At 41.1% G+C, this 26,972-nt stretch overlaps 1 protein-coding gene across 4 annotated transcripts in view; it reads right to left on the bottom strand.

Moving 5' to 3' along the window:
* Window positions 1–307: 307 nt before the first annotated feature.
* Window positions 308–26,972, bottom strand: part of arhgef9b (Cdc42 guanine nucleotide exchange factor (GEF) 9b) — a 119,560-nt gene continuing 92,895 nt past the window's right edge. For 3 of the 4 annotated variants that reach the window (XM_065272001.2, XM_065271999.2, XM_065272002.2), the window contains 4 exons: window positions 11,126–11,257; window positions 9,244–9,487; window positions 9,071–9,139; window positions 308–1,264 (listed from right to left, as the gene is read on the bottom strand). In XM_065272001.2, the coding sequence (XP_065128073.1) occupies window positions 1,077–1,264; window positions 9,071–9,139; window positions 9,244–9,487; window positions 11,126–11,257 (633 nt within the window). In that variant the 3' untranslated portion in view covers window positions 308–1,076. Of the gene's footprint in view, window positions 1,265–9,047; window positions 9,140–9,243; window positions 9,488–11,125; window positions 11,258–26,972 lie in introns of all 4 variants that reach the window. The other variant, XM_065272000.2, reaches the window with a different exon arrangement.

Below are 26,972 nucleotides of genomic sequence, written 5' to 3'. Positions count from 1 at the left end.
TGGAAAAAATAGTCAGTTTTTATAATAAATCTTTGAAAATCTAATTATGGATTTGATTTTTTTGTTTTTATAACCTAAAGATGTGAAAGTTTGTAAGAAAATAATAGTGTTTTTCATTTCTTTTCATCTCACTTTCTTGGTATAGAAAACACGTTTTTACCGAAATTAGTCAAAATGGATTTAGAACCAAACTCTTCATAATGTTCCGACCTGCAGGTGGCACACACAGTCAATTAAAATCATCTTTCAAAAACATAAAAAGACATAACACAACCACCAAGAGGACAGACAGACCAAACTAAAGCACTGTGAGTGAACATTTTATTTTATGTTATGTTCACATTACAATCATAATAATAATAACAACAATTAATTGCTGTGTTTTTGGGGTTATGTTTTCAGGGGGCTAAGCCCCCCATCCCATCTGACCCTAGCAACGCCCCTGGTACTTTGTACAAGAAAATAAAACCAGTAGGAAGCAAATTCAAACATTTATTTTACCTTTAACAGACATACAAAACATATATATTTAAAAACTAATTCAGGCAACCTCAAACAACATGTGTGATTTTTTAAGTGCAGGAATAATGTGAATTTTAAAGAATTTATTATGTCAGCACTCATATTGTCCCCAGTTTGACAAATTCATCACAATCAATATGAATACCCTGTTCAGAAGATTTGGTAAGCTTACATTCCTTGCCCTGCTTACCTGGTACAGCAGACAGTACAGCATATGTTTGGTAAAGTAACACATGAACATCATCATATAAATATTTTTTGATCATCAAGAACCATGCTGTCAACAAAACAATTACCAATAAACATTAAACCGATGGCCATGATGGTTTTTCTAGCATTCGGCTGAGATATTCATCACTTTAGCTTCAAAACTCAATATTGGTATCCCAGAAGTAAAAGGATAAAATACAGCAATGGAGAATGATCAAGTATACATATGAATGTCTGGATAGATTGTCTTGAATAGCTTAAGTTATTAACAGGGCTGAAGAACATCTGAATCATGATTGTCAGTCATTTCTTATTGATGAAAACACAGCTAAACAAACCATTTTTTACAATTTTTTTAAGGATGTTAACTTACTAAAGTTTAACCGAAATGGAGACTGTCCTGGTTTGGAGAGCTGAAATTCAAATATATCTTCTTGGGGTGTGTCATCAGATGTCATGACGTGTCCATGTGTCATGAGATCCAGGGATGGTGATGGGCATGTTTGAAACACACATCTGCTCTGGCTTACACCTACTCAGCACAAAAGAAGTCAAAAGAAGAACACTTGTTTAAGAATGGACAAAACTCTTTGTGTTATTGGTCAAAAGAAACTCAACAATGCACAGCCACAATTATTCATGTGTTGCAACATACAGGACATCCGTTACAAAAATGTACCATGCTAACCAGCCTTTACAAATGAAAGAAAAATAAATAAAATATGGGATCTCTGTCAAACATTAAAAAAACCTTTTTGTCATCTTTTAATTCTTTAAAATTGTAATCTTTTTGTATCTCCACCACTGTAATAAAAAAAAAGTTATCATAGCAATGAACAACGTAACTATAGTATTTTGGCAGAATTAAACACAGTACATTTTTGTTAGGGATATTTCATATATATCCAGATACAGTCATCATGACCAAATACCAGTGGCGGCTCGTGACTGCTCATCCGAGGGGCGCAAATTCAAAATATGTGTTTGGAGTGTCATGTGTGTTGCTCGTGTTTTCAAAATATGTGTTTGTTGCGTCAAGTGAACCATGTGCATCATGTGTTTTGTCAAAATAAGTGCCTACTGCACACAAGTAACATAAACACAAACTGTTTATAATAAAAGATGTTCACAAAAAACTTTGATTATGCATGAGATTATGCGAGTGTCTGGCAAACACAAGCATCTCTTTTATCATAAACCCTTTAGATGCGTCTGCAGCAGGCACTTATTTTTACAAGACACGTGATGCACATAGGTTCACTCGACGCGCCGAACACATATTTTGACACATTTACGAACCAAACATATGACGGGCTACATATATGTTGTGACAAACTTCCCATCATGCGCCCTTGAAAAAAGAAGTCACCGGCTGCCACTGCCAAATACAAACTTAAAAACAACAATCATACACATTGTGCAAGATATCTTGAAATATGCAACCAGCTAAATTATAAGAAATTAGGGCAAATGACAAAATGTGAAGTTACTGTGGCATTGTGAATAACATGACTGTTTGATTTTAGTAGGATTAACATAGTTGCCATTTGATTTTGTGGAAAAGCTAACAGTACAGATGTTCATAAGTATATCCTCATACCATGTCCATAAAAAATGCCATTTTTCTTAAGAAGATATCTGCTTATTTAAAATCTCCCATCTCTATTTGTTAGTGAAGCATTGGGGCATTTTACAAAGAATAAATATAACAAGAAATCTTTGCCAAAACTTAAAAAATATTATATACCTATAATGTAGTTCAAGTTTAAGTTTATTTGTATAGCACATTTACAACAGGCTGACCAAAATGCTTTGCATACTATAGACAGCAAGGCACATTAAAGAAAATAAAAACAAAGTTAAAAGTTACTATGTTACAGTACTCGATAAGCTAAAGAAAAGGTCAAGAAAACAAACGTGGTTTTATAACAGACTTAAATATATTAATGTTCTATTTAAAAACAAAATTACTTTAAAGAAATAGAGTGAATAGAATAAATCACAATTGAACACAGCATCTGTTACAAAAAAACATGCAGCATTTGTTTTAATATATAAGCTGTCATTCGTTATATACAGTACACGTTGATAGATCATAAATCCCAACATGCATATTCTTTTTGAAAGTGCAGTTCTACCTCATGTTTTGTATTTACAGTCATCATCTGTAACCCTTTACACACAAATGTTTCTGAACATTTTGTTTATATTTATTGAAATGAATAAAAACTCTTTGATTGAATAAAACATAAACGTGATTAAAGTCCATGTAAAGTCCAATATTAAATGCATTCTCAGTTTGTGACACCACAGAAAAATGTGTTATTAACCACCCAGACAAATCAGGGGTGCGTTTCCCAAAAGCATCGTTAGCCAACGAACATCGTATGTTCCATCGTTACTAACATCGTTCAACAATTTGGTGTTTCCCGAAACAATCGTTCAAACGAACATTCGCAAACAGCATCGCTAGCTTGTGTCGTTGGAACGACAGCTCTTCACCTGTCGTTAGAAGCATCGTTCCCAGGGTCGACGCCAGAGAATACAGAATGAGGGGGCCTCCTGTTTCACTGGGGGGCACCTCGTTCATCTTATTATTTTATTATTAGTAGTAGTTTTTTATTATTATTATTATTATTATTATTATTATTACTACATGGCATTGTAAAATGCTTGGTACTGATTGGCCAGTCGCAACATTCAAAGGTATTTTATTCCTTGAAAAACCGCCTGAATCACAACCTCACCCAGGTGCTGCGTGCAAGTCACGTTAACAGGGAGTTTAACACCTTCAAATTATACAGAATACATATTCATAATTAATAACGTATATGAGATTGTATTTACATTGATTAAACCATATGTTCGTCTTTTGACTTTTAACTTGTCTTAAACGCGTCTGGATTTCACCCATAATGAAACGTATGTGTTCCCAGAAGGTCTGTATTTCTTAAAAATAAGCCAATAAAAGACATACAATCTAAATGTTTTGTCTATATATTTACTCGTATAGCAACTAGCCGTGAAATAAGTGGGATTATTACAGCCGGCCAATTTGTTGTCGCAAATAATCCCTCACTATAGTAAAACCATAACTTATCATGACGCTAAAGTGCAAGACTGAAAAACTCACGCAAATCATAAAGACCAGTACATAACCAAATAACAGCAAAAGAAAACAATGTCACTGACATATCTAACACCAGAATGAACTATGCATTTTACCTTTAGAAGAGCTGCAGGCAATGAGAGGACTTTTAAAAACTTTTTAAGAGGGTCCTTTTAAAATGTCTTCGTCTTGCTCAAATGCCGAGACTTGGCCTACAAGTGTACATTATTTAGATAGAGAATGAGTTCTCACGCATCGCGAATGAGACCCCGAACGTGACATTAACTTTCAGTGCAGACAAAACACTGGGGATAGCTTTAAGAATTTGTGTTGTTCAAATGTAGTGGCTGCGTGTATGTAACTGGCTGACTATGTTAGCATTGCATTGTGGGTTAGTATTTTAATTATTATTTTTTATTAATTATACTCCTAATTTTAATCAGTATCCATTGTATAACCAAATTTATTTACAGCACATTTTTTAAATTATTAAGTGATTAAGTGGCACAGTGACTCAAGTTGGCCGGGCCATGCCCCCTAGGGCCCGCTCGTGGCGCCGATACTGATCGTTCCTTGTTATTATCATATGTAGACTTATGTTGATCATGCTTTTGAACAAAATAAGCAAAAAAACATGTAGAACAGTCTATATCCATCATTCTAAATATATTACAATTTTATTTTACGTCTTTAAATTTGTAAACAGAATGAAAGCGCTGCATTAGAAAACTGTGCATGTGCGCAGTCTACAAGCTTAAGACCCTTGGGAATCCCTGGGAGGACTGAAGTAAGAGGGAACTTGTGCACTTGAAACAGTCGTGACAAGGTAGTTCGTTTCTCCAACAATGCATCGTACTATGGTCGTTCAGCAACGAGTTACGTTGTTGTTTGGGAAACGCACCCCTAAATGATTTACCCTCAAGAGATCCTTAAAAAACTTCCTTAAGTGTTCCTAAGGCCACAGAAAACACCTTCCCAAAAAACTGCTCTAAAAATATCATACGTCAATATTTTTTATTTTTTTTATTTTAAACAATGCAGTCTTTTAGAACTACTTCTGCCTGAAACATACATATCAAATATTAATTAAATTTGTGGAAATGTTACCCTTTATATGCCTGTTTGTTTACATTAGCCCATGTTTTTTTAACAGAAAAAACAACAAAACTAAATATTTTCCAAAAAACACATTTGAACCACCATGTGATTATTATTATACCCTGGGATGGGTCAAAGATTGGAAGCAACATTGATTTTCATCATGCATTGTTATTTTTTGAACAAGGTCAGATTTTATAAAAAACTTCCTTAAGTGTTCCTAAGGCCACAAAATGACACCTTCCTAAAAATTGCTCTAAAAATATCATATGTCATTTTTTTTTCCACTTTAAACGATTCAGTCTTTTAGAACTACTTCTGCCTGAAACATACATATCAAATATTAATTACATTTGTGGAAATTTTAACCCGTTACATGCCATTTTGTTTACATTAACCCATGTTTTTTAACAGAAAAAAAACAAAAATACTAAATATTTTCCCCCCAAAAAAACATTTGAACTACCATTTGATTATAATTATTATTAGACCCTAGGATGGGTCAGAGATTGGTAGCAACATTGATTTTGATGCATTGTTATTTTTTGAACAGGGTCAGATTTTATACAAAACTCACACTTGTGATCCTAAGGCCAAAATGACACCTTCCCAAAAACTGCTAAAAAAATATCATACATCAATCATTTTTTCCACTTTAAACGATTAAATCTTTTAACCCTACTTCTACCTGAAACATACATATCAAATATTAATTAAATTTGCGGAAATTTTAACCCATTATATGCCAATATGTTAACATTAATCGAACCACAGTGTTCGGCTGATGTCGTGAAACCTTTTGTGGGACATCGTAGCCCAGATAGTGACCTGTCCTGATTTCTCACTCCAGAGACTGAGGGCTGATTCATTTTTTATCTGTAAACACCGGCCAGAATGAGGAGACCCACATAAGCCTGCAGTTTCTCTGTCTCAAGATCTCTCCAGTCTGCGATTGTCTCCCATCTAGGTTTGTCATGGCCCCAATATGCTGCAGGACTTTATGCATCAGCATCAATGAAAAGCTTGAAGTCAGGGCACTGATTCAGGCAGTGGCATAGTGTGTGAGCCCTGGGATCAAATCTCTGGCTGCTGGGAAGTAGCGGAGCGTCTCCGTGTTTGTGGGAGACCAGAAATGTTTTCATTTTTGACGTCCATCCTGCCGCCACTTCATCCATCTCCTCTCTGCTCTCACCTTCTGACAAGTCTTCTGAAGATCCCTCTAATAAATTAGACTCCAGCTGGTCTATTTCTACCGCTGAGGCCTCCGTGTCGACCTCAGAATCCTCGGAGTAAGATGAGGAGCCATCTTCGCTCTTGAAGTGCATGATTATTTCTAGAGCCTTGTGTGTGCTGTAATGCCTTGCCATTTTCACTACTTCTGCTATACTGTTCATACTTATAGCAGTGTACTTGCATAAACAACATGAACCAAAATGAAGATTGTTTTTGTTTCAGTTCTGGCCTCTCATCGTTTTTATTGATGCAACTAATTATTAATGAATTAGTTTATAACGCAGAATGTGCCCTTCAAAAAGAGAAGAATTTGGATATGTTGAATATGCCCCCCTGCCCCACTCAACACCGACCCCACCCTGACATCACCCCCACCCCCTTACCACTCAGACACTTTTTACACACACACACACACACACACACACACACACACACACACACACACACACACACACACACACACACACACACACACACACACACACACACACACACACACACACATACAATGAATGCATGAAATGGTAAAAAGTAGCGCCACCTGGTGGAAAATTATAAAAATTTAAACTTCAAGGCCAGTAGTTCAAAATGATATATTGACATAAAGGTATGTATTAGTTTATGTAAAGATAAATTGGGGGTCAATAATTGTAGTTATAATGGTTTTCAATTGGGCATTTTTTGTCCTTAGGAACACATTAGTCGTTTTTTGCGTAGCTTAGCCATTTTAAGCTAATTTAAAAAACTGAAACCAAAATTCTAAAAATGTATAAAAAATTATTAACCTCTGGCAAATTTGGGCAATATTCAATCATCACAGTCAAGATGGTTTAAAAATCTAAATCAAAATGGCACAAAATATCCCTAGGATCTCTTAAGGGTTAAAAAAATAAATAAAATAAGTTATCAAAATCTTGGAAAAACAAGCAGGATTCCCTGCTCTGCGGTGGGGGCGTGTCTGCGCTGAAACTCACAGGCTTTCTTAACTTTAAATACATACTAACAAACATCTATTTATTCAGTTTTGCTTCATACCCCTCTATCATTTCGCTGTCTTAGAGGGAAAAAAATCATATTTTCTCTCCCACACAAAATCATATGCAGTTCTTTACTACAGCCTCTCATCTAACCCTTATACTGTACAAACTATTAATTCTGCCTCATACACTGCATTAAACCTCACACCTGACCATTTCTCTAGCTTTGAACTTCAAGCTTTTGAACTTAAATCAACAGCACTGATATAATGTGCTGTGATTTATCAGACAGCCACCACAAGCAGATAAGGCTTTCTGCACAGAGATAGTGATTTTTTGGCTGATATTGTATTAAAATACGACATGTGGAAGAAATGGTGAATGTCTTTGCATCTATGAGACAGGTGAGTAAAAAACGCAAATCTGCCTTATGTATATGTCGACCTCAACAACTTTAGGTTGTGGTATTCCAGAAGGATGGATTCTAGCACCAGTCACTATTTATACTGCCACTAGGCCAGATCTTGAGTAAATCAGGAATATAATTTTCCTGCTGTGCAGATGACACCCAGTTGTATCTGCCCTTGAAACCATCTACCTCTGTTGCTATGGATAGATTAGTGGAATGCCAAAGTGAGATAAAGGGGTGGATGTCTGCAAATCTGCTTTTTTAAACTAATCAAAAACTGAGGTAATATTTTTGGTTCATCCAAATCCACAGACACATTTTAAATTGACTTCGGTATATTATCTCCTTATCGAGCAAAACAAGTAAAGAATTTAGGTATACTTTGTAACAGTGCATTGACATTTGACAAACAAATAAATGCAGTTGTCAAAATGAGTTTTACGCAATTGAGACAAATGTAAAAAATAAAGACATTTATTTTACGGAAAGACTTGTAAAAGCTGATCAATTACTTTTTTGAGATTAGACTATGGTAATGCTCTGCTTTATGGTGTCCAACCTAAAAGCTGAGGCAGACTACAACTGGTTCAAAATGATGCTGGACAGGTGCTTGAAAATGTCAACATATCACACCGGTTCTACAAGAGCTAGATTGCCTGCCGATCTGTTATAGGATTGAATTTAAAATACTATTGTTTGTTTTTAAAGCACTTCAAGGAACAGCGCCATCATATATTGCTGAATTGATTTAGTTAAAACAAACAACGAGAACATTACGCTATGAATCACAGAATCTTTAAGAAGTACAGCGGACACACCAGAAAACAAGAGGTGATCACTGTTTTGCGGCTGCTGTTCCTCCCTTAAAGAATTTAAGTTCCACCTAAAAACTTTTTAAATACTATTTTATAATAGGTTTTTAATAGACAGGAGTGTATGTTGGGTTTTACTTGCTTTTATTAATGACTTGTTTTAAATTTGAGGAATTTGTTTGGTTACACTTGCTTTATCACGTAATCTTGTGATTAGAATTTGACATTTTTTTTTAAATGTTATTTAGCTTTGTTACTTGTGTTTTTCTTCTTGGTTTGTACAGCACTGTAGTCAACAACTGTTGTATTAATGTGTGCTCTAGAAATTGAACATTGACATTAAATTTGAGGTCCACCAAATAGGGCTTTATGTATTTTCAGCGTTGAAATCGGGCAAATATAAATGTATGGAAATCCTTTTTCTGTCACTAAATTTCCATAGGTTCGAGCCCCAAATGATTATTGCTTATAAGAAACAGATTTTGAAACCATAGCTATACTTTTTATATAAACCGAAGTTAATTCCTATTATTGGGGTTTGTTATTTATTTATTTTTTGACAACAAGGAATCCTTATCAAAATGTAATAAGAAAAAAGGCACAGATGTCTATGTTACTAACTTAAATAAAACAAATTAGAAAAATGGTTGTGAAAAATAGAAAATTGTTACATTCACCTGGTATCGCTTTGCTGCCTCACCTTTGTGTTTGGTCACTTTACGGACTGTCATAGCAGCTTGTCGTTTCTGATATTCAGAAATTTCAAAACCTAAAAACAACAAGCTACAATATTAGGGTCAAAGAAAGAGCAAATGCATTTGAGGCTACAATATACAGATTATAGACATAAAAAACAACATTTATGTTGTTTACCGATTTTTTTGTCCTCTTGCACCATCTTGCGCTCTTCATGAAAAGCCTTCAGCCAGCGAATCTTTTCCTCTAACTTCTTGGCCAGAAAGATGTGGATCTCACCAGTGTCTTTGTTATGAAGCTTGAATGCGTGTTTCACGCTGACGTTAAAGTCATCGTCTCGTCCGTCGATAGCATCTATAACCTCATACTTGTCCATTTCAATGCGACCTTTGTAGTAAAGTATGTCCCGTCTTATTAGGTCCTGAGGAAAGAGATAGTGCTCGCTAAAGCTGGACTCACAACACAAGCAACTTGAGTTTGAGTCTGCTTTGATAGCTCAATAATTTTAAGTCAATTCATTTTATTTTATTATAGTAAATGGAGGGATTTTAACAAGGGTCACATATCACAAGTTTGAATTAACATTTAATCAAATTTGATAATAAAGTACATTTGGGGTCCTGTCTGAGCTGGCAATAATAGCCCAAACAGAGTACCCCCCAAGTGGGATAGATGTACAAGCTGGAAGTGAGATGATGGGGTGGAGGAGGGATTCTGCAAAAACTGTCACCTCTAAATTTAGATTTAGATTTAATGCTGGGGTGACAGATTTTCTGTCAGTAAACCTCTGGGGTCTTGGCTGATTTTGCATCCTTAAGCAGTTTTGACCTGAACTGACATTTGTGCTTTTTTCAGTTGCTTAAAAGCATAATGGCAAAGGTCTCATAACACTGTTTTCAGCACAAACTGGGCTAGGGTATTATGTGAGCAAAATGTTTATGTGTGGTTTTTGACAAGTTAAATGTTCAGTCACTGATATAAGTCCACAAAACCCATACTAAACATGTTTTCATAAGACTTTTCAAAACTGTATCTAGTAGTCGAGTTTTTCTTAAGGTAAAAATCATTCTGCCTACTCATTCACATAAAACAATATATTGATTTAGAATTCCTAAGACACTTTTTTGCCTTTGAAAGGTCATATGTGAGATGACGTGAAAGCTCCTGAATATTCTGTGATTGACACCTGAGGAAACAAAGACTTGCATAATGAGCCACACAATGAGCCTTTTAAGCAAGAATGTGAGAGGAAACTACTTTTTCTGTAATAAAACCATGGTTTCTATAAGGTTTTCTTGTGAAATTATAACAAAATATTTCAATAGAATATATTGATATATTTTGTTATAATTTCATAAGTATACCTTATAGAAACCATGATTTTACTACTGATAAAGTGCAACCATATTTTTGGCTAAATGCAATTTGTATTACCATAAGTTTCATAGAAAAACTGGTTTCTTTAATGAGCAGTGGTAGCTTCTATTCTCAGGGGCACCATTTAAAAATATGTGTTTGGAGTGTCGTGTGTTGCTCGTCATGTCAAAATATGTGTTCGTTGTGTCATGTGAACCATGTGCATCATGCCTCCTGTCATACACAGGAGATTTTTTTCGATTTCACTTTCATAATTTAAAAGCAGACATTCCAAGCACCATGTAGAAATTTATCTTTTGTTTGTATGGCAAGTATTTGTTTAGTTACAGTTAATTTTTCTGACGCGTTTCTGAAAGGACTTTACTTTAGGAGAGAGAATATAATTCGCATTATGTTTATTTTTTAAATTTTAACATTTTAAATGATGTATAAATCATATGTGAAACTCAGCAGAGTCATTGAAGTCTCGTTGCACAGTGAAATAAAGAGGTTGCAGTGCCTGCACTGCGGTTGACCCCAGGAAGTTAATTTAAATTTAAGTTGGTGTCCAGTTAAGAAAATGTGCAAAGTTCCTGTGCATTGCTAAAATAAGTTCTCACAGAACCCCAAACTAAGCATTTATTGGCAAGCCAAATGCATTTTCTACAGAAAAATGTACAATGAATAACTGAGGTGAACGCACCTTTTTGCACAACACCAGCTGGTGATCAAAAAGGAAGAATACTCGTTGCTGACTCCTTCCATAAGGCTGATAGATCCAAGACATCTCACCTGTGTAGATCAGCTCTGAGCTTCTGTCCAGAATATCATCACCCTAAAGAAAAAATTAATAAACATAGCTACTGACAACAATATGAGCATAGGCAAAACAAGTTGAATAACGCAGATTTATATAGATGGTTTCATTGGACGCACCCACGTTGTCGTGGTTTCACGAACTTCAAGGACCTGTAGCTAACGTTGTATACATCAATTGTACAAAGTAACGTTAGCTCATTTTAATAGTTGATACACGTTAGATATATGTATGAAGGTAATTCACTTGTCATTTATTTCCTGTGTTATCAGAATTAAATTACTGTAAAAGGACTCGTGATACTATGTTATTGATACTATGTGGAGGTCTACCGGAAGTTGTGTTTATTCCACAAAAGCCATTTGTTTATGTTGTTGCTGCAGAAACCGTCTAAAGAAATGCAAAGTGGGTCGGCTATTTGGCAGGTAAGGCATTATGGAAATTTCAACATGGTATGTAGTATTGTCAAAAGTAACAGGTCTTCGGTACCCAGTCATTACTGAAAATTAATCAAGTTAGAGAAGACAAATGTGAGAGTGTTAGCCTTTAGTTGAGGAGAAATATCTGAGCACAATGTTTGATCTTATTTAGATCTATTTTTAAACTTTAGAGGAGACAAATGTGAGTGTCATTTTTTTATTTCAATGAATACATAGGTCTGAAAAACAAGTACTCGATTAACTGGGGGTGTGGCCAATCAAAGGGGGTGTCCCGTCATTGTGAAAATGAAAATGTTTTTATTAAAAACACTCAAATAAAACTTAATTTTAAAGAAACTATGACAGAAAAATGAACACATATCTAAATTATTAATGAAATTAATGTTTTTTAACAGAAACCTCTTACAGGAATAGCTGCGTGATGAAGTGAAACTAAAGGGTAAATAAACAAACTGATGTGCTTTCTAAATAAAGCACTGTACATAATATTAAGCCTTGATACAAAATAAATCTATTATAGACAAGTTTTTGAGCCGTTTCCGCTCTACGTCTTAAACTCCTCCCATCAATGCAACCCACTTCCGTTCTGGCGGGCTGGGTTTGTTTTGCTAGCTAGCTCTGTTGTGCTGACAAAGCACTGATATCACAGTGACAAAAAGGATATAACAATTACAACATGAAGAAAAGTGGTTCGGGAACGACGTGTGCGGTAGTTGGTTGCAAACACTCAAGAAAGCACCTGAACGAGTGGTTATAGTGAGTGCTACGACCACAAACCAGCTACGAAAAGGCAATGTCCATGCGCTCCATTGTTTACATTTTTTCGCAAGCCTGATACCGACTCGGACCTAGAGAGATATAGTAAAAACATTTTATTATTTATTTGCAGAGGCGAACACTACTTGAGTACTTTAAGTAAATTTTCCAAGCATGTGCTTTATCAGAGTGTTTGTCTTGGGAAAAAAATTACTTTACTAATAAATGTTCACTACATTCTAAAGCATATAATCATACCGTGTATTCCTTTTATATTGCATATTAAAATTAATTTAATACCTAATTACATAAAAATGGTGTACTTTTACTTTCTTCAGTAAAAGTACAAAAGTACTTTTTACTTAAGTAAAAGTAAAAATAATTCTAGATGTTTAATGTACTTAAATATTAAATATAAACCAAAAACTTGAAATTATTAAATGTAGTGGAGTAAAAATTATGATAATATGCTTTGGAATGTATGTTTTCCAAAGAAAAACACTGATAAAATACAAATACATGAAAATTTACTTTTTTTTGTAGAAAGTAAAAATACTCAAGTAGTGTCCGCCTCTGTTTATTTGCTTATTTAATGTCTTTGGAATTGGAATATGTTCTATATGTGTGTGTTCATTTTATATATGAAGAGCTCTTTTCCAAAACGCAATAAACACCATTTAAAAAAATGACTTTGTCATGTCATTTTGCTGCTCCATCAACGTTTCATGACAAATCACTATATTTAAAATGTACTGCAACAAGCAGTTTCTTTCCAAACCGCAATAAGCGCGATAAGTCAAACAAATCTTATTCTCTCCCTCTCATTTTTTCGGTGCTGATGCAGTGGTGACACGTTCATATAAACAGCACCTAAAAGCTGTCTCAAAGAACCAGCAAAAGTAATGAATATGTAAAATATTTCAATGAGACATTTTCGTTGTTTATTAATAAACAAGTGTTCGGTTCATGATGATATCAGATCCAGTTCATGCCTCGAAGGATTTCAGATTGTCCATTGCTTTTCCATCTATTGCCATGGATTGCACGAAGTAAGTTAGGAGCAAATCTTGCTGTATGTTATGTTGGGCCACGTCTTCATGTTATCCTCCCAGTTTTGCACTGAATTCAGGTGGGGAAGAGTAACGCAATCTCCAGTCAAAGTAGTAGAACCGTGTTCCCAAATCGCTGTGTTTACACCGGCAGAAGCTGCGCAAACCACTTCCGGCGGAAATGAAATGCATATGTGTAGAGTAATGGCGCCCCCCGTGATTTGGCGCGTTAACTTGTCTATACAACGTGCATCTATCTGCACAAAAAGGATCTGCATGTGTGTGTAAACGGACTAATCTGTTTGTTTTTTAATCATGCATAGTACTGTGGCCGGTTGCATAAACATAGCCGTCACATTAAGACTGCGTCTTAAGAATGATTCTGAGTAACTAGCAATTAGTTAGGGCTAATCAGTCTTATTATTTGTATTTAAATAAGACCAATCTACCTTTCTATGTAACATACTTAAAACAGTTATGATCAGTCTTGAAGAAAAAAATTCATGACTAACTTTTAAGACTAGCCTTAAAGTTTTATGCAACCGGCCACTGATGTCATACGGGAGTATGCGCAGCTCAAAATAACGTCAAACACGATGTTACTACCACAGGTGCTTGTAACGCTAACCAGACATCAAAATGCCGCCATAACCACAAAAAATAAATGAATAAACCCACACGATCATCGTTTTCGTGATCGATCATCGATGCCACGGTCGAGTACTCGAACAATCCAGTACTCGTGCTTATCCCTACTATTGAGACGTGTGTGAAGCAGCAGACTCAAGCAAAAGTCTCCTTTTGATTTTAGGTAACCTCACAGGGGTGTAGCTGGCATCTTAAAAGTGAGGGGAACAGAGATTGGTATATGTATACACAGTCGAACCAAAAATTATTCAGACACAAGATATAATTTCAATGTCATTAGTTTTGCTAGCAGGCGCAGGACACAGTGTTAATTTTGGCAGCAAATTCTGATTTAGTCTTAGTCTTTTGAATAACATACCATTTAGTGTTAGTCTTATTTTAGTCATCTGAAATCTTTTAGTTTTAGTCCAGTTTTAGTCGACTAAATATCATAAGAGTTTTAGTCTTAGTCTAGTCTTAAGTTTTTTAGTCATTGGAAGTATCCTCAGGCTGTTATGGAATGGTAAGGTTTGAATATGCAATACAGACACAGATTTAATGGTTGTTGTAGAAAAAACTTATTTTATTTTATTCTTAATGTCAAAAACACTGACCATGGCTTTCTCACAAAAGATAATCTAACATAAAATAAGCATAAGGCCTGCTCTACCTAAAAAATATACATGGTCTCAGCAAATGATATGCATTCTCTTTGAATGACATGCACACACGCACGCACGGCAGACAGACAGACAGACACGCACGCACGCACGCACGCACGCACTTTGTCCATTCATGTAACAGCACAACATCTACTATAATAGTAACGTTACACATTTCATTCAATTTGACAACACTGACTATTTATACTCAGTATTAATTCAGACAATCCGATACAATCAATACAGTTCAGATGTGTATTCCTTTCGTTTTTATGTTATTCCAAGTTTAGCGAAAACATGGTGGTTTATCAGATAAAATAACCTTAGCGTGTATGCTTATCTTCTCATGTATTTCTGGATGAGTCGTCTTCAGTGTTGGGAACGTTACTTTTTAAAAAGTAATTAGTTATAGTTACTAATTACTTCTCACAAATAGTAACTGAGTTAGTAACTGCGTTACATTATTATAAAAGTAATTAATTACCAGGAAAAGTAATTACTGCGTTACTTAAAAAAATAATAATATTTCAAATAACTTGAATGCCCCTTACAAAATTAAATATGTTAAATGACTAAAATGGATAACGTACTAAAGAGAAATCACTAATTTTGTGGCAGCATGTGACGATGTGAGGTGCTTTATTAGATCAGAATTACTTGCCACAGACGTGGAGAGACTTTTTCCTCATGGGCATAAGTTGCACATTACACAAACATTCTTGCCTTTCACCTTAACAATGGAAAAGTAGTGCTTTATACTTCGTGTTTGCGACCGCTACCTTTGAGCTTGTTGTACTTGCCATCGCCCTGTCGCCGGTGTTTTCGGAGTGATTGATGCGCGATGACCGGGCTGCATGTCAGTGCTTTGAGCCGCTGCTCGTTGAGAAGAGAAAACGACGCGTATTTTCATGTCAGTCTACAAAAGTCTCCAACCACGCCAGAAAAGATAGCTAGATTTGTCCTATAAAGTCGCTAAAGTGATAGAAAGTTGCTAAATCTAGCGACAAAGTGACCAAGTTGCTCAGACTTTTTAACACTGCTGCTCGCTTCTCGGACTTGGACTGCGCGTGTGGGCGGGCCTTTTTGTGAACTCTGCCTCTGGTTGGCTACCGATGGAAATTAAGCCAATCATCATCCGTTATGTTTCTCACAACACACACAAGAGAAAAACAGTGTTTGGCTGAGAGAGTGAGCAGATTAGACTTTAGCTCTGACATTTTTGTTGTCAATAAGACATGCCTTCGGACCGGGTGTACTGCAAAACGTTAGCGTCAACTGACATCAGCCAAAGCTGGGTAATTAAGACTGTACAGCTAAATATAATGTAAACAACCTGTTGTGAAAACGATGTTTGCCGCGGCTTTTTAAAATGCCTCTGCTGCCTGCATAGATCAACCTACCCTCAAAGATTCGCTCTGATTGGATTTCTTCACAACTTGTCCCACAAAATGAGTAGCTCTGATTGGATCTCTTCTCCATTCGTCCCTCCCTAACATTTTCGTCTTATTTTTATTCATTGACTAAAGTGTCAGTTATATTTCGTTACAGTCTTCGTCATCATATCTGACTTTTATTTAGTTTTTATTTAGTTTTTGTCCGTGAAAAAGGTTCGTTGACAAATATTTTCCGTCATCGTCTTCATCAACGAAATTAACACTGGCAGGACACTATAGTAAAGCAAAACAAAGCTCTCTCTATCCAAACTGTCACGCAACATCAGAAGGCTAAGACAAAGTACTCCAGGAGGACTGCTCAATGACAGCAGTCTATTATGGACTACAACTCCCCCCACCAGACCTTTCTATATTTATTTCGGTAAACAATGAATGTAAAATTAACGTTAATCTAATTACTAGTCTTCTCCACTAGATGTCACCCTCTTTTTAGCCTTGCGCAATGTTACCAAGCAGCGAGAGGCAAGCCTGTCATTCATGGGCTGAGCGTGTGTAAGCCTTTTTCCCCTCACATATGCAGGCTGCATACGTCACCAAGCCTGGTTTATTTCAGTTAAAGCTCCACCGTTTTTTGAGTTAATTCTTAGCAAAAACACATGTGTTCTTTCAAAAGTATGTGCTCATTCATGTGTAATTACTTCCACCCACTAATCAAAGTATTCTCATAAGTGTAGAATATGCTATTTAAATTACATACGTTGGAGTCGCTCGTCTGGCTGAATCCATGTTGTGCCTTCATCTTTGAAATACATTCGCCGACGAGGGACATTCCTGAAATTCAAGCTCCGCCTTTCGCGCTTTCAGACTACACTCACGCTGGTCGCTAGCTGAAGCCTCCGGAGGTTGCATGTGTAGGCGGTATACGTCATCAAGACGTCTTATTTCAGAATATTAACAATTATAAAGCTGACAATTATTCTTAGTTAATAGTAAATTGATGTAATATGCTTTTGACTTGCGAATGTAATGCTCAGTTAACTTAAATAAACCAGGCTTGATGACGTATGCAGCCTATGCGACCTGCGTAGACTGAATCCTTCTGATTTTACAACAGCCGCACACTGTGATGATCCTGCGATCTAATGCTTTGATTTGAGGCAGATTTGAAAGCCCGTTGAAGACCTATTATCAAGGACATTAAAACAAGTCGCCAAGGAAGCGAAAAGGGGATTTAAAATGACAACGCGACAGGAAAAACAACAAGACCAAAGTCAATATTGGAGTAATGTTAGTTTTCCAAGATCATGAGGCTCAAGGGACACCGAAGAAAACCTGCAGAATTTTGTTCCAACCCTATTTAAAGACACCTGAAAAATCTCATTCAAGTCTTCAGGATCACCTGGAAATGAAATTCAGGTGTGTTTGGTTAGGGTTGGAACTAAAGTCTGCAGGATAGTGGCCCACCAGGACCCAGGGTTCCCTTTCAGTCGGTCACTACGACGTCACGTCGTGACCGACGAATTGGGAACTCGCTTAGAGAGACCAATCTGCTTCGAATACTACTAAAACGCCAATGAACTTGGCATTGAGATATTTGCATAATGCTGGCGCCGCCCCGCCAGGTGCGTATATAAGCAGCAGGTGCAAATAGGGAAATTAGCTTTTTATCGCTTCGAAAGCCGGCAGTATCTGCTACTGAGAAGCTACTTTACTCTGTTGGGATTTGATTGCTGAAGTTGGTTGGACTGGCAGTACCACAGCGGACGCTTCGCTTATTCCACGGCTCTACATCTGTTTGTTTGTTTTGAGTTTAGTGTGTGCGTTGCCCTTCCCTGTGCGCATCATCAACTGAGCATCTGAGTGAATTTCCCTAAAAGAGTGATACGAGAGAGCTTTGTGCCTTGTTAAAGGCAGCCACTCTCTCGTATATCCGGACATCAGCGTCCTTTTCAGGATGGCTTTTCGTCCGTGCGATCTTGGGTGCGGAAAATACATGGGTCCGAAGGACGGTCACGAGCGTTGTCTTTCGTGTTTGGGAGCACGCAGAGGCAGCGTTCGCTGGGGGTAAGTGTTCTCACTGCGAGAACATGTCCCTTGTGGATTTGCGGAGACGGTTGTCTTTCCTCCGGGAAAAGCGCAACCCTCGTCATGCGAGTGCTGAACGCCGCCACGGTGCGGCCGTGAAGCTCTCAAAGGACGACCTCCGCATCACTGTGCTGAGCCGGTCGGGGGATTCGTCCTCAAGCTCTCAGCCTCCTCATCCACAGCCGGTTGATGTGCCGATGGAGACTTCAGCGTCGTGTTCTACGATGACTCTAGAATCCATTGTGCCTCCCTCCGGGTCCACCGACGCCGCAGCATCCGAGGGTGGGCCTCCTCCCCCTGACGTGGACCCCGACGCCCTTCCTCCCTCTGGTCGGGTTGGGACGCCGGAGTTCGATCCAGAGATGGTGGCCGTGCTCGCTCGAGCGGCGGAGACCGTAGGGTTAGAGTGGGTTCCCCCCCTCAGCCCGAGCCGTCCCGCCTGGATGATTGGTTCTTTGGAGCTGCCCGGGTTTCACAACCCTCTCCACCGGTGCCTTTCTTACCCGAGGTGCATGAGGAGCTGACTAGAACCTGGAAGTCGCCGTTTTCTACCAGATTACGGCCGTTTCAGCCCTCCCCCTCACCTCCCTCACCAGCGGAGCCGCTAAGGGTTATACGGGGATTCCTCTTGTGGAGCGCGCGATCGCGATGCAGCTGTGTCCGGCTAACGCTTCCTCTTGGAAGGACCGCCCAACCCTCCCCTCTCGTGCCTGCAGACAGTCCTCCGATTTAACGGGCGCTGCCCACCAGGCATGTGGAGAGGCGGCTTCAGCCCTGCACGCTATGGCGTTGCTGCAGGTTCACCAAGCGAAGGCCTTGAGGGATCTGCACGAGGGAGGACACGACTCGCCTGTCCTTTCGGAGCTCCGGGCTGCCACTGATCTGGCTCTTCGCGCTACGAAGGTGACAGCGCAGGCAATTGGTCGTGCCATGTCCACGATGGTGGTCCAGGAATGCCACTTATGGCTATGTCTGGCGGACATGTCGGACGGGGAGAAGAACAAGTTCTTAGACGCTCCAGTGTCCCAGGCTGGCCTCTTCGGTGAGTCGGTGGAGTCTTTTGCCCAGCAGTTCTCCGCCGCCCAGAAGCAGACGGACGCGACCGCTCAGATCATGCCCCGGCGCAAGCGACCTGCATCTCGCCCTCCAGCGCCGGCGGGCCCGTCTGCTCCTCGCCGAGTGCGCCCTGCGGCGGCTGCCTCCACCCCCCCCCACTAGAACATCTTCCAGGCCACGGAGGGGGAACAGCCGTCGACAGCCCGCCCCGCCCGCCCCACCTGCTTCCCGTGGTAAACGGAAATCGAAGCGGCCCTGAGACGGGCGACCTGGATTCGGATGGGATCACTCTACGGGAGACGGTGATGGCATCGCTCCCTCCACCGGTAGAGGGCCGGGTGGAGAATCTTTGGTTTCGTTTTGTTTCTGTTCCACCGGCTTCTCAGCCGGCACCCACAAAACCACAAAAAGAGTGCATTCCTATTCCTTCTCCAGGTCTTCAGAGGATCGAGAGAGATGTGAGCGGGCATTCACATGCTCTTCCTCCCTCTCCTCTATCGCCAGCGGGTGTCCTGAGGAGTCCCAGCTCTCCGCTGAGGAGACCAGATGACCGTCACCCTCAGCGGGCTCAGGTCAGTGTCACACACACACATACTGTAGATACTTATGCTGTCACAGCAGACGTACCGGCAGTTCCGCCTGTCTCACCTCGCCGCCCCACCGCGGGTACCCCGGTAGTGCCGTTAATTCCCCTCGTACAGTCCCTGGGGGCTTGGCTTCAGCTTCCCAACCCGTCTCGTTGGGTTTTACGAACTCTCCGCCTCGGTAACGAAATACAATTCAACCGGCACACACCCAAATTCTCGGGCATTCGTTTCACCACGGTGAAAGCGTCCGATGCACATGTACTGCGTGCAGAGGTCGGAGTCCTGCTGGCGAAGGACGCGATAGAGCCAGTCCCTCCAACCGAGATGAGGTCGGGTTTCTACAGCCCGTATTTCATAGTACCCAAAAAAGGCGGTGGGCTACGACCGATCTTGGATTAGCGGGTTCTGAACAAATCTCTGCAGAAGAGGTCTTTCAGGATGATAACACCGAAGCAAATATTCAATTCAATTCGCCCCCAAGATTGGTTTGCGGCAATAGACCTGAAAGACGCGTACTTCCATGTGTCCATTCTCCCTCGTCACAGACCATTTCTCCGGTTTGGGTTCGAGGGACGGGCATACCAGTACAAAGTTTTACCGTTCGGGCTGTCCCTCTCTCCCCGTGTGTTCACGAAAGTAGTGGAGGCGGCGTTAAAACCCCTCAGAGAGCGGTGTTCGCATATTGGCTTACCTCGACGATTGGCTTATAATAGCGCATTCTCGGCGGACGCTTTGCGAGCACAGAGATGTAACGCTTCGGCATCTCGCCCGTTTGGGTCTTCGGGTCAACTGGGAAAAGAGCAAACTCTGCCCCACGCAGAGGATCTCTTTTCTCGGTATGGAACTGGACTCGATCGATTTATCGGCGCGTTTGACAGAAGAGCGCGTCCAGTCAATTCTGACTTGCCTCGGTTCATTTCGAGGGAAGAATGCGGTCCCGCTGAAACAATTTCAGAAGCTCCTGGGGCATATGGCAGCAGCAGCGGCCGTGACACCACTCGGACTGCTCCATATGAGACCGCTTCAGCGTTGGCTTCACGATCGAGTCCCGAGGAGACCGTGGCGCGCCGGCATCCATCGTGTAGCTATTACACCTGCGTGTCGCCTAACATTCCCCCCGTGGTCGGACCCCGCGTTTCTCAGGTCCGGTGTGTCCATGAGACAGATATCTCGGCATGCTGTTGTACACACAGACGCGTCCGACACGGGCTGGGGTGCCACGTACGACGAGCTTACAGCTTCAGGGGTGTGGACAGCACCCCAGTTGCACTGGCATATCAATTGCCGAGAGTTGTGGGCAGTATATCTGGGACTTGTACGCTTCGCTACGGAGCTGCGAGGGAAGGATGTACTAGTACGCACCGACAACACTGCGACCGTTGCGTATATCAACCGTCAAGGCGGTTTGCGCTCCCGTCACCTGTCGCATCTCGCTCGTCATCTACTCCTTTGGAGTCAGAAGCATCTGAGGTCCCTTCGTGCCATTCACATTACGGGCTCGCTCAATACAGCGGCGGACGCGCTTTCTCGAGCTGCGCGCCCCGGCGAATGGCGACTCCACCCCCAGACGGTCCAGCTAATTTGGAATAAGTTCGGTCGTGCGCAGATAGACCTGTTTGCGTCGCCGGTTGATACCCACTGTCGCCTATTTTATTCACTAACCGAGGGCAGCCTCGGCGGGGACGCATTGGCACACAGCTGGCCTCGGGGGATGCGCAAATACGCATTCCCCCCAGTGAGCTTAATCGCACAGACTCTGTGCAAAGTCAGGCAGGACGAGGAGAGCCTTTTACTGATCGCCCCATACTGGACGAGCAGGAATTGGTTTCCGGAACTAATGCTCCTCGCGACAGCCCCTCCCTGGCGGATTCCCCTGAGGAAGGACCTTCTTTCTCAAGGAGGGGGCACATTATGGCACCCGCGCCCCGTCCTGTGGGATCTCCATGTGTGGCCGTTGAGCGCGCGCAAGGTTTAGGTGATTTACCACAAGCGGTATCTAACACAATCGACGCGGCACGAGCTCCGTCCACAAGACGGGCTTACGCGTTTAAATGGAACCTTTTCGTCACCTGGTGCTCTTCGCAACGCGAAGACCCCAGAGAATGCCCTATTACCATCGTGCTTTTATATCTTCAACATAGGTTAGACGGTAGGCTGTCACCCTCCACCATTAAAGTTGATATCGCTGCTATTTCTGCTCATCACTCACTTATCAACGGCAGATCAGTTGGCCAGCATGATTTGGTTATTAGATTTTTAAGAGGCGCTCGTAGGCTAAACCCCTCGCGCCCTCCTTCTATTCCTCCCTGGGACCTGTCCATGGTGCTGAAAGCCCTTCAGGCCCCCCCGTTCGAGCCTTTGCAGTCTGCGAGTCTGAAGCTTTTATCAATGAAAGCTCTGACCCTGCTGGCATTGGCCTCAGTGAAGAGAGTAGGGGATTTACATGCATTCTCTGTTGACGATTCGTGCCTTCAGTTTGGTCCTGCTGCCTCGAGTGTAACATTGAGGCCCAGACCAGGCTACGTGCCCAAAGTTCCCACCACTCCCTTCAGAGACCAGGTGGTGAGCTTGCAAGCGCTGCCCCCGGAGGACGCAGGCCCAACCATGGCTTTGTTGTGCCCCGTACGCGCACTGCGATTCTACGTGGACCGCACGCAAAGCCTCAGGACCTCAGACCAGCTCTTTGTTTGTTACGGTGGCCAGCAGAAAGGGAAGGCTGTCACCAAGCAGAGGATGTCTCATTGGATAGTTGATACTATCGCCCTGGCTTATAATCTTCAGGGCATTCCTTGCCCCTTTAATTTGAGAGCGCACTCCACACGGAGTGTTGCCTCATCTTGGGCTCTCGCTCGTGGTTCCTCGCTAACAGACATCTGCAGAGCTGCTGGTTGGGCGAAACCTAATACGTTCATTAGATTCTACAGTGTTCGTATCGAGCCTGTATCCTCTCGTGTTCTTTCCTCACCAGGAGGAGCACGGAGAACAGTCTCGCAGGTCGGCTTGCAGCCTCCAACTGATGCTTCATAACTGTGTCAGTATGGAAGGCCTTCAGAGCAAAAATGCGTAATGGTTTGAATTGTTCTTCCTCCGCTGCCTTGGCAGCCTTTGTTGTGGAGCATTGGCTGTCAGCCTTCACTAGCTGTATCCTCGCGAACCTACGTGTTGGCTCGGGCTCCACATTTTGTCTCACCGGGTTCCTTGGTGAGTATTTTTCCGTGGGGTTAATCCTACCAGCCCACGTTTCCCTTAGCAGAGCACTGCTTTGCTTACACATCCATGGCTGTCTTTATTCTTATCGTCCACCATTAGCCCTTAAGAGGGGCGGTGGCTTCCGCAGCGTTCCTATCCCGCTCAGGTAGGGCGCTTCCCAGTCGCTGGCACTTCTGTGGGTTAAAGGAACATCTAGTGCCCGGCCTTTCTGCCCTATCCTATTTCTCCATTTCCCTGAGGGGATTTTGGAGGATTTTTCTGCAGACACTGGAAGAGGTCAGCCCCTAGTGGCGTTTTGGTAGGGATTCCCAATTCGTCGGTCACGACGTGACGTCGTAGTGACCGACTGAAAGGGAACGTTTCGGTTACGGATGTAACCCTCGTTACCTGAAGGAGGGAACGGAGACGTCACGTCCCGTCGCCACAGGTGCTGCCACCTGCTGTTACGGCCGGTCACACTTTCCGGCTTTCTCAGCGAAAAAGAAGCTAATTTCCCTATTTGCACCTGCTGCTTATATACACACCTGGCGGGGCGGCACCAGCATTATGCAAATATCTCAATGCCAAGTTCATTGGCGTTTTAGTAGTATTCGAAGCAGATTGGTCTCTCTAAGCGAGTTCCCAATCCGTCGGTCACGACGTGACGTCTCCGTTCCCTCCTTCAGGGAACGAGGGTTACATCCGTAACTGAGACGTTTCCCACTCCTGGTCTATTGTGTAAACTCAAAGTTTTATAGTTGCTTGGCTAACTATAGCATGGTTATGCATAACTCTTGTTAGTGTAAACACGCATGAGGTTTAATGTGTTCGAACAGACACGCGCCGTCTCTCCGCCCATTTACGTAATCTGAGGTACTGAGATCAATGTTTTTCATCTTTTCTGACCTCTAGCACAAACACACAGTGTACAGTGCTATTTTTAGCTTTTCATTGATAAAACTAAAGCGGCTGATCTGCGCATCATTCGTTTCATTTTACAAATGAAAGCTCTATACACGAACATGTAACATGTTTACTTAAAACATAATCATTGGACTCTGACATAATATTAGTTTCGAGTCCATTTAAACCCGTCATTACTCCCGCTCATGTTTAAATGACAGGAGAGGGACTCCACAGACCACAGACCATCCCCTCAGTAATCTGGAGAGAAGCGGTCGAAAGCGGACAAAAGAGACGGATTGAAATACCAAGTGTGAACGTGATGTGTCTCTCTCATCCACTTGTGATCCCATCGACGAAAACACATCTTAATACCAAGTGTAACAGCCCCTAGGATATTTTTCCTCGCGTCAATGAAAAAGTAGTGTCAAAGCTACGTTTATGGTTGCTTTTTGTATGTGATTTAAAGCGGACATATCATGAAAATCTGACTTTTTCCATGTTTAACATAAATCTGTGTGCTATGACAGATCACAGGCAAAGGACATTGCAAATTGTACATTATTTTTCATTGCTTTTGCTTTGTACTGGAAGCCATGTTAACCTTGGCATGAAACGGCCACCGTACAAGTTAAAACGTGCTCCGAATGGGGGGGGGGGGCTAGAAAGTAATATTCAGTTGGTTGTCATATAGAATTTCACCGCTAGATGGTAGTAGATCCTACACAGTGGAGCTTTAACTAAGCATTGCATTCGCAAGTCATAAGCATATTACATAAATTTACGATTAATTAAGTATAATAGTAAACTTTATAATTGATAACATTCTGAAATAAGACTTTATAGCGTATGCAGCCTGCAAATGCGAGGATGCAGCCCTCCGTTTGGGAAACGGCCAACGAGAAATCCTGGCCGTCATCAGCAACAGAGGAGCTGTGGGAATACTATGCGCAAGTGCAAAAAATGAAGTTGTTTTATTTTTTATATTCTTTCATAGACAAAGCTATACAATTAATAAATTACAGTGTTTTTAAATCTAATTGTGATTACGTTATTTAAAATTGTATTCATATTAAATCTTATTAAATTCATATTTTTATGACCAATATCCGGTACGCGCTTAAAACAACGCAGGGTAATGATAGTAGTATTTTAATATTAGCTTTTGCAGGCAGCCAACATTTTACAAACTGGGACTTGCGCACATATTTCAAGACTGTAAGTCATATTTTACGGATCAGAACAACAACAACGCACAAATTCAAGTTTGCACAGTCGAAATAACAACAGCTTTAAACTTTGAAGACATCATTAACACACACATACACACGAGGTCCAAACAGAGGATTTTGCTTCATGAGGTAAGGCAATGGCTATTTATTGGCTGCCATGCCAAACACTATGCCTGCTTTATTTTAAAAGTAACATTAGTTTCTGAACGTATAGCTTTTTTAAATAAATGTATGGGGAGCATTTATTTAAAGGTGTAGACTGTTGCTATGTCAGGTGGCACCTTAAAGGTTTAGGGGAAAAACTATTTACATTTGTTTTAAATTTTACGTCTTAAACGTGAGAGCACTAGTGAATTTGTTTATAAAGCCCTGCACAAAATGCGAGGATGCCTGAAAGAAAGCTGTAATGCATGCTCCACCTCCGGGCCTTTCTGACAGTTCCACTGTTCGGTGTTTGAAGCCCGACGCTGCAAAATACGAGCACCAATCACGTCAATCTAGCTCATGTTTATAAAGAAAAACAATTAAATTAATGCGAAGTGGAATACAAAAACTGTGTGAATCCTCCTTAGCCTTACCCTGGAGTTGATTCACCCTCCACCTAAGCTGTCATTCATTCATTCAGTGGTTAATATAGCGGTTTCAGGTGCTTCATCGACGTTGATGCCACCTTCACATAAAAAGTCAGAGGTATGGAAGCAGGCCTTTTGCTGACTGGATTAGGCACTGCCCTGGTTTATCAAAAAAATCAAGACGACGGTGGCAGCTGTCCAAAGCCCAAAAAGGCTGCCCGGGATGATTGAAGCACTGGGCAGAGCGGTCAGCACTCAGGTTGGACTATTAACCGCATTATGGATAACAACATGGAAATGACCTGCAATTTGGATAAAATCATGGAGAAGCTCACAGTTTTGAAAAAGGTGATGGACCAGAATGGATTAAGAGAGTAGTCGTGTAAAGGAATGTGGCTACTCGCCCGAAGACCAAATAATTCCAATCTTATCTGCTTTCGGCCCCCTTTAACCAGCACTGGCCTCTGACAAGGCCGCTGTTGGAACAACAACTCCCCTGGAAGAGCACTGCAGCGAGACACTCTTGGGTTCCCTACCCTATCTCCCACAGACACCTGCTGATTGTTGAATATGTTTGGACCTAATCAAGGTTGTCTACATTGCAACTTGCTGTGTTAATGCTTTGACATTCTGTGGACTGAGGCACCGAGATTTGGATGCCAAGCGAAGCGACTCTCTCCAGGCCTACAAACACACACAAACTCTTACACACAAACATATATTCGCAATCACCTACTGTCAACTTGTGTGTATTTCGACGGCATGCCTATTTATCCGTCCACCATCCCAGGCGGGGGAGGACAGCAACAGCCTCCTCTAGGATCATCGCCAAAGGCGTGGAGCAGGTGGAGGTGAGCTCGACATAAGAACATGCTCCCTGCAGCCGCCTCAGCGTGGGAATAACCCAAGCATCAGAGGCAGCATTCACGCCTTTGAGAGTGATACTGGCCTCCCTTTATACCTGGATTCCCAAACAAAATCCCGGTTTGCCAATTCCATTTGCATTTCTTTAGCAATTTTCATTTGCCCTTTTCAGAGAGAATCAGAGCGATTAGTCTCCCAAGGTTGAACCCCTAGTGTCACTTCATTGACACAACACAACAGTGAGTGACAGAATTTTCCAAATGTCGAAATTATTAAGATTTTATTAGTAAAACTCAACATGTGGCTTTTGCACTTCC

Source organism: Paramisgurnus dabryanus, chromosome 16 (genome assembly GCF_030506205.2).
Source record: "Paramisgurnus dabryanus chromosome 16, PD_genome_1.1, whole genome shotgun sequence".
NCBI classification, from domain to species: domain Eukaryota; kingdom Metazoa; phylum Chordata; class Actinopteri; order Cypriniformes; family Cobitidae; genus Paramisgurnus; species Paramisgurnus dabryanus.
This window is presented reverse-complemented; position numbering and strand designations above follow the sequence as displayed.